This window comes from Gymnoscopelus microlampas (genome assembly GCF_963454915.1).
Source record: "Gymnoscopelus microlampas genome assembly, chromosome: 18".
Classification (NCBI taxonomy): Eukaryota; Metazoa; Chordata; class Actinopteri; order Myctophiformes; family Myctophidae; genus Gymnoscopelus; species Gymnoscopelus microlampas.
In genome coordinates, this window is record NC_139955.1 from 10,737,131 (window position 1) to 10,747,582 (window position 10,452).

Here is a 10,452-nt window from a genome sequence, read left to right on the forward strand (position 1 = left end):
TGTGTTTATTTCATCCAAGTCTGTGTACAAGAGGACCCTTACATTAAAACTTAAGGAAATGATTGTAAATTAGTTTCATCGAAGTATGATCTCTGAACCTTTTTTTAAGAAAAAAAATTATTTGGTTGCAGTTTATATATTGAATGTCTTTCCCTGAAGAAAACGAATAAGATCTCTCCAGATGTCAGTATTGTCTTGAGGTTGTCCAGGACTGTTGTCTAGGAGAACATGTTGTATGCTTGCAACCTTTGCCATCGTATCAAAATGTGGACAAAATAAATTATTTCTTCTAAAGAAACGTTTAATACTTATTTTAGTAACATTTTTATAAAGATGAGCATTTCGCATGTAAAATCTATCTTTAATTTGACAAAGCACAACATTTGTGTAATTGAAGTCAAATGCCACTCTGATTGTGTGCCCTTTTTACTTGAAAAGATCCATGTCTGTTCCTTGTTGACACAATTTGCTTGCCTAACATCACAATTGATGACTAATTGTATGGGTCAGGTTGTAATTCATAGAGCCTATTTCTTACATAACAATGAACAATACAAACACTCCAGCAGTCCAGTGTTTAATAACAGCCTTATTTTAAGCACATTAGGTGCTCTACATCTAACCAGTCTGAGGAGAAGACCCCATCCCATCCACTTCATACTTGGTGGGTGTATTGTGGAGGACCCAAGGAAGTGCAGTGTATCAGATGGGCACTTCTCCAGCACCGTTCACGTGTTCTGAACGGGCATTGCACTAGTAATCACAATGTCAGACAGATGCATTGAGACTTTATTAGACATTTGATGGAGCATTGATATAGTACAGCAAAAACTTCCTTTGGTGACATGTAAAACTGTCATATTGCTGCTAAAAAAGAACTCATTCAAATAAGTATCCACACATGCAAGTAACTGCATTTAGTAATCAGAACTTACACTTAAAAAAAGAAAAAGAAAAAAATGCTTTAAGTAGACAACAATATAAGGGTGTTACAGCTGGAGACCATAACATTTTTAATGGCTTTATTTACATCATGTTTGGGCTTGTGTAACAAAAGGCTCAAGTTATTTACCATATTCTGTTACAATAATGGCAATGGAGATACAGACAGACACAGCAATATGATGCCACAACCACCTTTTTAATTCAATGCCCTCGTGTTTGTTTACAAACCCTAGTCAGGGCCCTGGGTGACGAACACACCCCAGAGAACATCTCTCCTTTGTTGTACACATTGGAGGTCTCTATTGTTTGCATCAGTTCAATATTAGCTTAATATATATATTTTAAAACAATTATACTAAAGTGTACATTTTGGGGCGGGCGGGGGCGGCATCCCCCTGTTGTGAACACCCACTGGATCATGTGATCGCTTTGGGTGTGTAACGTTAAACGTGTTCCTCCTTACTCTCGGTCCAGAGCACTTCAAGTACGGAGGATGACCATCGTTAGAAGACCTGAAACAAGCCAGAGAAACACTTCAGCATACAGGTTAAATGTAAGAAAGATTTTTTTTTAAGAACTTGTTATAGAAGCTTCTTTTACCACATACTGACAAGGTTTGTGAGTCTAACAGACTGTTCAAATATAAAGGTTCAAAGTTAGATGGGACGAACCTGGCGAATAGAGACATAGTAAACAGATAGTAAACATTCAACACTCATATGGACTGTGCTGTTGTAATAGTTAAAATAGACGGATGTTTTGATTGGTTAAAATAGACTGTGACTGCTCTATTATGTATGTTAATACAATATAACTTATCAAATTGTGGTGGTTGTATTTGGTCTCCCTGCTCTGCTACTGAGACATTTAGATCCTTTATAGCCAATCATTATTTAGCCGTTACAATGTTACGTCCGACTACATGTATTGTGATACGGCAACGGTTCAAAAGTTGTTAAAAGGTATTTTGTATTTTTTATTGTCAGTTTGATGGTTCCGACCGACACATTAATACTGGTTGTTGCATCTGATACATTTTTCCTGTCAGACACCGGTTCTTCTAGCAGATTGAGTTTATTACAACAGAATAGTGTCAAAAGATACGTACAGAGTACGTGGTTTTAAATGTTTGGTCAAATTCATGCACTTTGTTGGCTCTAATGGTGTGGTGCTTATTCCTGATAGGGGTGGGTTCAAATAATCGATACGGCAATAATCGTATCGTATTCCTTGCCGATAATCGTATAGATAGAGGCTACCATATCAATACGGCAGAAAATGCTGTGTGTGACGCAGCTTTAAAAAAACAAAAAACATAAGCATCAGTTTCTGCCCTACGATATACAAGATTAAATCTTTTGCCTTTATCCATCACATTATTTATTTGTATTTATTTCCTTGCTTTTTGTTTAAGTTATCAACTAAGTTTTTCAAATTGATTGGGAAACTTTACATTTTCTGACAATATATTGGTCAAAACATCAGCAATCAGTGTTCTAGGACTCACGCTAAAGTAAATTTAGTAGGACACGCGGTCATTATTCAAAATCATTATATATCGTATCGTGGCCTCTGTATCGAGATAGATATCGATCGTGAGGTTGTAGGCAATACCCAGCCCTAATTCCTGATTAACTTATTTGTCCACTTAAACCCTATATACTGTACTTGACCACCAGAGCCCTGATCCTCTAGTATTTCCCTCTACATCAAATCTGTTTGCCGCTTAATAAAAGCTCACAGTGACCTTGTAGATCGACTATTTTAGCCCAAAATGTTCTACGGTACCCAGAATAGGGAAACTAAGGTTCAAGTGGTTAAATATATATGCGAGTGACGCAAAATCTGTGGCATTTGCAAGGTGAGTTTTTGTGTGTTTGCGTCTTTGTATTGATTTTGCATGTAATCGTGACGCTTTTTTTCTTGCTTGTTGCTATGCATCCGCCGTGAACAGACGGTTACATCTGAACTAGCCACATTCTGTGGTTCACTCACCAAGGACATAAGCAGCTACAAGTTTCTTGTTAACACTTATATGGAGGTAGACAGGCACAGTCGATTCTTTCTCCCCCAGGGTCGGCAGCATAAGAGCGGCAACACACACTAGACCTAGCAGCACTGTCAACAGGCTGGGACCTCCGGACACAGGACGGCTCTCTGTCTCACACACACACACACACACACAAAATAAAAAAAACAGAAAATGTAGTAAAAACATTAAAAACATTTGAAAAGGTGTGCAATAAGCAGCCATACATACTGTATGCAGAGTTAACCCATTCAATCCGGGAACGCATCTGTGTTATTTAAGATTTCTTTGGCTATTCAAAAAAACAAACAAACTCACCTGGGGTGACAGGGCTTTTTCAGTTGCAGCCCCTTCTCTTTGGAACCCACTCCCGCCCCACCTCACATCAAAGCCGCCCCCACTCTTGCCGTGTTCAAAGCCTCAAAACCCACCTTTTCAGACTTGCCTTCCCTGCCTAACCTAACCCAAACCAAATCTCCCTTTCTTCCTCTTAGTCTTAGCTTATTGTTTTTAGCCTTAAGCCGTTTTGTAAAGCGACTTTGTGTACTAAGAAAAGCGCTATATAAGTCTGATGTATTATTATTATTATTATTCAAAAATGGCAGATATACAAGCTCATATGAGCTTGTAGATCTGCTATTTTTGAAAAATCTTTAAAGTTTTAGCAAATCTTTGAATATATATATTTTTAAAGCGAACATTTGTAACTCAAATATTTTCTTCTGGGGGTCCCTGGAACAAAACATTTTGAGATCCGCGGCCAAATACATATCTAAAAATGTTTTCTAAATCCTAATCCTGTTGCTATATCAGTGGTGCGCCAACTTTTCCATGTCAAGGACCCCCAAAATGATATGTTTTTGGCTCACGCTCATAGCGCGGCACTTAGTGCCGTGCTATGAACTTGTAGATCTGCAATTTTTGAATAGCTAAAGAGATCTTAAAATGACACAGATGCATTCTCGGTCTTAATGTATTAATTAGACATTACATATACAGAGTTAATCAGGGAACGCAGTTGAATCTGAACTCTCACTCCAACACAGAAGGGCTACATACTCGTATTATTGATTTGTACTTTGGTGCCATCTAGTGACAAGGATGACAAATGACCTCAGACTGTATATGTTTGTACCTGTCTGAAACGCGGTCTGTTCAAAGAACACGCTGTCTGCCAGCTGCTCTTTCATCCTGCGTTCCTCCTCTTGAGGCCGGGTGCCTGCCAGCTCCTGTGTGGCAGAGGGACGCAAAGTAGCTGTCACCTCTTTACGACCCAGAGCCTTCCGCTGACTCTGCTCGGACACCTGTAGCCGGAACTTGTCATAGACGCCGTAGTGACAGGCCCGCACATCTCGATGTCTGATTACTCTGAATGAAACACACACAACACACTGATTTAGACGTGTGCGGTCTGCATGTCAATATAACACTACACTTATTGTAGAACTCTATAACAATGACATAGAGGTCTACTCACATGTCGACGCAGCACTGTGGTTTCACGGCTCCAGTTGCGTCCACCACAGTGTACTTGTTTGGCGCTGTGCACAGCACTGACCAGAGACAAACAAGATGATCGGTTTGACAACTTATAAACAAATAGATTTGTTTGACTAACATAACAGGTAAGTAAATAGCCTTGCTAGTTACAATAAAACAGTACATGCACGCAGGTTTATGGTTGGGCCCTAAAATGACTCTGACCAAGGGAATCATCTCTGGAGAACAGGCGCTCTTGTTTCCGCCTGCCTGGTGGCGCAAAGTTGTATCCACTCTAGACCGGACCAGAAAACTGAAAAACAAGTTGATCCCAGTCTAATATAGACCATTGGTTCTCAGTCCCAGGGGTCCTTGGGGGGGTACCAGTGAGTCCCCAACAAAATGTGTTAATATAGCGTTACAATCATTTTAACCACTTTAACCATAACCATATTTTATACTTTGGCTATTCAAAAATAGCAGATATGCAAGCTCATGGCGCTGCATCGAGTGCCGCACTATGTGCTTGTAGATCAGCTATTTTTGAAAAATCCCTGGCACAACATATTTTTTGAGATGTGGGGTCCGCAGCCAAAAACATATCATGTATGTAGACGGACATGCAGGACAATTGTGCATTAATTTCCTGTGTGTATCCACTGACCTTTGAACTTGAGGGCGAACTCATAGGGGTTGTAGAGCGTGAGCACCTGCTTGTGAGAGGACTGGTCGTCGGCGTAGAACACCAGCTCCGTGGGGAACACGAACACCGGAAGGCTTCCTTCCACTAGCTCCGGCTGGCGGCTCTGCTGCTGCATTGGGCCCTCAGCTGAGCTCGGCTTCCGCTTCCACCGTCTGACTGCTGGCTGCCCCCCCAACTTCCCCCCCGCTCCGTCTCTCTCTCTCCACAAGCCGCCGATGTGTAAAACTCCTTCCCCCTCAGGTGGGAAAGACACTTCCTGTCGTCGTCAACTCTTCAAGACCATGATATAATGTCTGGCGCTCTAATACAACAAAAACAAAAAGCAGACTCAGTCTCAGTTTTCCCCCCTCAGTCTGAACTTCAGACTCACCTTAATCTTACGCTCTCAAGAGTTAAATTATTGTTAAACATCTGCATTACTTAATTAAAGAATTGTCATTTGGATCAACGTTTGCCTGTTATCTCTTCTATGGTACCAACATCAATACATCATGGAATTGAGGACAAAATCATATCCAACGACAACAAAATATTCCAAGTTTTGGGTCTGAGAGTCTAGATCTCATGAAATGGTGGTCCATGGCTCAAATGCAAAATAAATAATGGACCTTGATATGAAAAGGGTTGAAAACCACTGACCTAACACCTTCTTGTCACCTTTTTTAGATAGTTGCTTGTTTCTCCCTCCTTGTCACCTTTTTTAGATGGTTGCTAGTTTCTTCAATGCAGTAATATTGGTTACTTGTTCACTTTCTGTTATTTAGATTTTCTTTTTTTCTTGACCACAAATACCACATGTTTTTATTGCAATTGTTGTATTTGATGGATTGCACTGCTTAGTACCAACTTTTGATATTGAATGCTTTTGTGGAAAATCCAATAAACAAAGTTTAAACTAATAAACAAATACCACGTTTCTAGACAGCATGTTTTTTTAGACAGATGCTAAGTGGTATCCTACTTTACTTGAGGCACACAGCACTACGTTGTAGTCTTTGAACTCTACTTAAGTGACTATTTACGTTGTTGTTTGTTGACAAGGGTTCATGCTTTCTCCGCTTACTCTGATCTCGCACTTGTAAGTCGCTCTGGATAAGAGCGTCTACTCAATGCCTAAAAGTGTAAATTGTAGAACAACACACAAAAATACAAGCTGGTTTAACATAGAGCCTGCTCTGGCTTCTCTCCCATAATCCTCATGGGGGGTAGATACACTGCCAGAGGTCCTATATCCTCAGATCTCCATGGCGAGAGTCACAGAGTCAGAGTTGCAAAGAGAACAAACAAGTAGAACCAAGTCACAGAGTTGAAAACAACAAACAAAGGAGGTGAAGTGAATTCCACATGGCTGCTGTCACGTGGGTGTGTTTACTTGAACTTGAAGAACCATTACTGGGGATGTCGCAACACTTTACTGTTATTACCATTCATAATGATAATACTAGAAATAAATTCAACCAACTGCACGGTTTTAGACATCAAGTTAAAATAGTAAATTAAGATTTCACTTCAGCATAGATTACATCTGAAAGCGTTAATATAATCAATAATGTTTGCTATAATTGCTAGTGGTAAGGCTAACTTAGTTAACTATTTAACAATAGCTAATACCAAATGCATTAATGGTATGGTATTGAGTTACAATGCTAAATAAGTTATTAAGAGTAGCCTGGCCAGTGACAGACAGGTAACGTTATATGCTTACATGACAATGTTGCTAACACTACACCGAAACTGGTGAGCTATCGAATACTGTTGCTCCAGGGGCCTTTGAGGTAGCGACAGGTCACACTTATTAGGTCAGATTTCAAAAAGGGTGAAAATACCTATTTTATCATCTTTTGAAATGTTGCATTAATCTTTTGCAATGCGCATAAATATAACCCTCTGCCATTTTACCCGCCATCAATTACAACAGGGGTCTTCAATGTTATTCAGGCCAAGGACCCCTAGCCATAAGGCTGTGACTGTGAGAGAGATGAAGCAGGGACCACCATTACATATTGTATAAAATTGTGTTTCAGATTCTTTCTTTTATGTTTTACTTGGTCTGCTCTTTTTTCCCTCTACACCTCTTTGCCAAAAATGGCCGATCTACAAGCTCACTATTTTTAGCTAAAGTTCTCCTCAGAAAAGGGATGTTAGGGTTCAAGTGGTTAATGTAAAAAAAAAAAAAGGAATCCTATCACAAAGACTTGGCGGGCCCCTGTAGTAACTCTGCAGACCCCCTGAATTACAACATCATGTTGACATGACGACATGTGACAACAGCGAAAACAGCGATGTCTGGCGGGCACACATTTATACAAGTCACCAGTTCTGGTGTAACATCGGTTAACGTTAGCTGACTGGTAAACATCAGTTGTCAACCACAATAAACACTGTCATTTATCCACAATATGATGCGGCGGTTTTATAAAGACACAACGAAGTGCGTTTACCTGTTTAGTAGTCAGTAAACGAGGTTAATAATAAATAAATGCTGGTTATTAAGGTCGGTCCTCCCTGTTTTGTTTCTCTGAGGCTTTTTTCTTTGTTGTCAATAATATACTGCAGACCGCGCGGTGCATGGTGGGATTACACTGGAGGGCGAAGCATTCTGGATCCCATAGCCTGGAGAGACCGTGGCGCTGGGATTGGCTAGTTGGCAGTGGCGAAAAGTAACTAAGTATATTTACTCAAGTACTTTTACTTTGCTTGAGTATTTCCAATGTTCAGTACTTTTACTTCTACTCCACTACATCTCAGAGGCAAATATTGTACTTTTACTTCACTATAATTATATGAACTTGAGTTACTAGTTACTTTGTAGATTTAGATAATTATTACAAACCATATATTAACCACTTCAGCCCTATTTAAACTTTGAAAATAGCATATCTACAAGCTCACAATGCGTCATGATGCGAGGCGCGTCAGCTTTATCTGCTATTTTCAATTGCTAATTTTTATACATTTCATACATAATCAGGGGCGGACTGGCCATTTGGCATACCGCCCGGTGGGCCAATGGGCCACTGGGCCACCCAAAGAAATTTGAAAAATATTTTTGCTCCCGTTTTAGGATTATTACGGTCAATGTTTGGGCTGGGATGCTTTCCAGCAGTGGCCTCAGTGCGGCTGCAGAGTTCATGTGTTCCACGATGGGATGATGGCTCGGGTGACCATTGGAGGACAAGAGTCTGCATCTTTCCCTGTGCGCACGGGGGTAAGACAAGGATGTGTACTAGCACCTGTGCTCTTTAACATCTTCCTCCTACAGTATGTGTCACCCAGCTTCTCCAGGAGGAGCTTGAGGATAGCAGTGGGGTGGCAGTGGACTTCAGACTGGACGGGAACCTCTTCAATATCAGGAGGCTACAAGCAAAAACCAAACTGTCTATGGAGAGGGTCCTCGAGCTGCAGTATGCAGATGACTGCGCTCTGGTGGCACACTCTCCACACGACCTGCAGACCATCCTTGATGTGGCTGTCAGGGCCTACAGCAGGATGGGTCTGTCTGTCAACACCACCAAAACAAAAGTGGTCTGCCAATGGAGCTCCAGTACCCCACACACCCTGCCTGTCTTCACCATCGACAACAAGCCACTAGCAATAATACCATCCTTCAAATACCTGGGCAGTATCCTTTCTGAGGACTGCAGCATCGACTGCGAAATTCAAAACCGGGTCAAGCAGGCGTCGGCTGCCTTTGGAACACTACGGCGCCGGGTTTTCCAGAACAACAACCTCCACTTGCACACCAAAGTTGCTGTCTACAATGCTGTCTGCATCACCACCCTCTACAGCTGTGAAGCATGGACCACATACAGCCGTCACATCAGGACCCTGGAGCGCTTCCATATTGGATGCCTACAGCGCATCCTGGGCCTCACCGGGCGTGATTGTGTGCCTCATACTGAGTTACTGGCGAAAACAAACTGCCGAAGTATCGAGGCCACAATTACCCAGCACCAACTGCGCTGGCTTGGACATGTGATCCGGATGCCTCAAGACCGACTGCCCCGCAGAGTGCTGTATGGCCAGTTACACCATGGCCGGCGCTTGGCAGGAGGGCCGAAGAAGAGGTACAAGGACCAGCTAAAGACTTCACTGAAGAAGTGCAAGATCAGGCCTGAGGACCTTGAGACTGCTGCTGCTGACCGTGACTCGTGGCGGCAGCGCTGCCACGAAGGAACTCATAGGCTGGAGGAGGACAGGACTGCCAGAAGGCAACAACAGAGACACAGGAGGAACACACCCATGACTGCCATCACCCACAACCTACACATGCCCTACCTGCAATAGAACATGTGGTTCCAGGATAGTACTTTTTAGCCACCTGCGAACCCACCGCTAAGGACATAAGTGGACGTCATAATCGGATTCGATGGACAACCATAAGTAGTAAGTGTGTGTGTGTGTGTGTGTGTGTGTGTGTGTGTGTGTGTGTGTGTGTGTGTGTGTGTGTGTGTGTGTGTGTGTGTGTGTGTGTGTGTGTGTGTGTGTGTGTGTGTGTGTGTGTGTCTCTGTGTGTGTGTGTGTGTGTGTGTGTGTGTGTGTGTGTGTGTGTGTGCGTGCGCGCGGGCGTGTGAATGTGAATGTGTGTGTGGTATATCAGACAGACAACAAGGCCATTTTTAAGATGTCTGTCATCTAGCTGAGCCTAGAGCTGTATATATGTATATTTATTTCGGCCATTTAAAAATAGCAGATCTACAAGCTCACAATGCGTCGTGAATGATGCGATGCATTGTGAGCTTGTACAGTAGATCGGCTATATACAGTATATGGGACATTCTGCACAACGAGTACTTTTTTATACTTTTGGTACTTTAAGTATATTTTGATGCCAATACTTTTGTACTTTTACTTAAGTCAATTTGAATTCCGCACTTTTACCTGTAACAGAGTATTTCTACATTGATTGCAGATACTTTTACTTGAGTGCAAATGTGAGTACTTTTTCCACCACTGACTCCTCCAATAGTCTTTCCTGTATGGTTGTTTCACAGCGATGGAAGATGAATGAATGAGAATTATATCTGCTCTACAGAATAAGCTGTGATCTCATTTCCACCATAATAATAACACCATTATAATTCCACCCAACCCCCACTGATCATTACAAGACTGTACGAGAGAGAGAGAGAGAGAGAGAGAGAGAGAGAGAGAGAGAGAGAGAGAGAGAGAGAGAGATGGGAGGGAAAGAGAGAGAGAGATAGGAAGGAGAGAGAGAGAGAAATGGGAGGTAGGAGAGCAAGAGAGAGAGAGAGAGAGAGAGAGAGAGAGAGAGGGAGAGAGAGAGAGAGAGAGA

The 10,452-nt window shown here is 41.9% G+C and overlaps 1 protein-coding gene across 1 annotated transcript; it reads right to left on the bottom strand.

Annotated features, from left to right (window-relative positions):
* Window positions 1–773: 773 nt before the first annotated feature.
* On the bottom strand, window positions 774–7,722 carry mospd1 (motile sperm domain containing 1). Its single transcript, XM_084086026.1, has 6 exons — window positions 7,598–7,722; window positions 5,118–5,457; window positions 4,452–4,527; window positions 4,110–4,342; window positions 2,941–3,102; window positions 774–1,457 (listed from the first exon to the last, which is right to left on the bottom strand). Exons 2-6 carry the CDS (start codon window positions 5,269–5,271, stop codon window positions 1,426–1,428), a joined length of 657 nt encoding a protein of 218 aa, XP_083942152.1. The 5' UTR covers window positions 5,272–5,457; window positions 7,598–7,722; the 3' UTR covers window positions 774–1,425.
* Window positions 7,723–10,452: the final 2,730 nt, after the last annotated feature.

Excerpts from the sequence above, each read along its gene's own strand:
- mospd1 (XM_084086026.1), bottom strand. The coding sequence starts at position 5,271 with ATGCAGCAGCAGAGCCGCCAGCCGGAGCTAGTGGAAGGAAGCCTTCCG. Across the intron at positions 4,528-5,117 it reads GTTCGCCCTCAAGTTCAAAG|TGCTGTGCACAGCGCCAAAC; the intron begins GTCAGTGGATAC and ends GTCTCTGGTCAG. Across the intron at positions 4,343-4,451 it reads CCACAGTGCTGCGTCGACAT|AGTAATCAGACATCGAGATG; the intron begins GTGAGTAGACCT and ends TGTTTCATTCAG.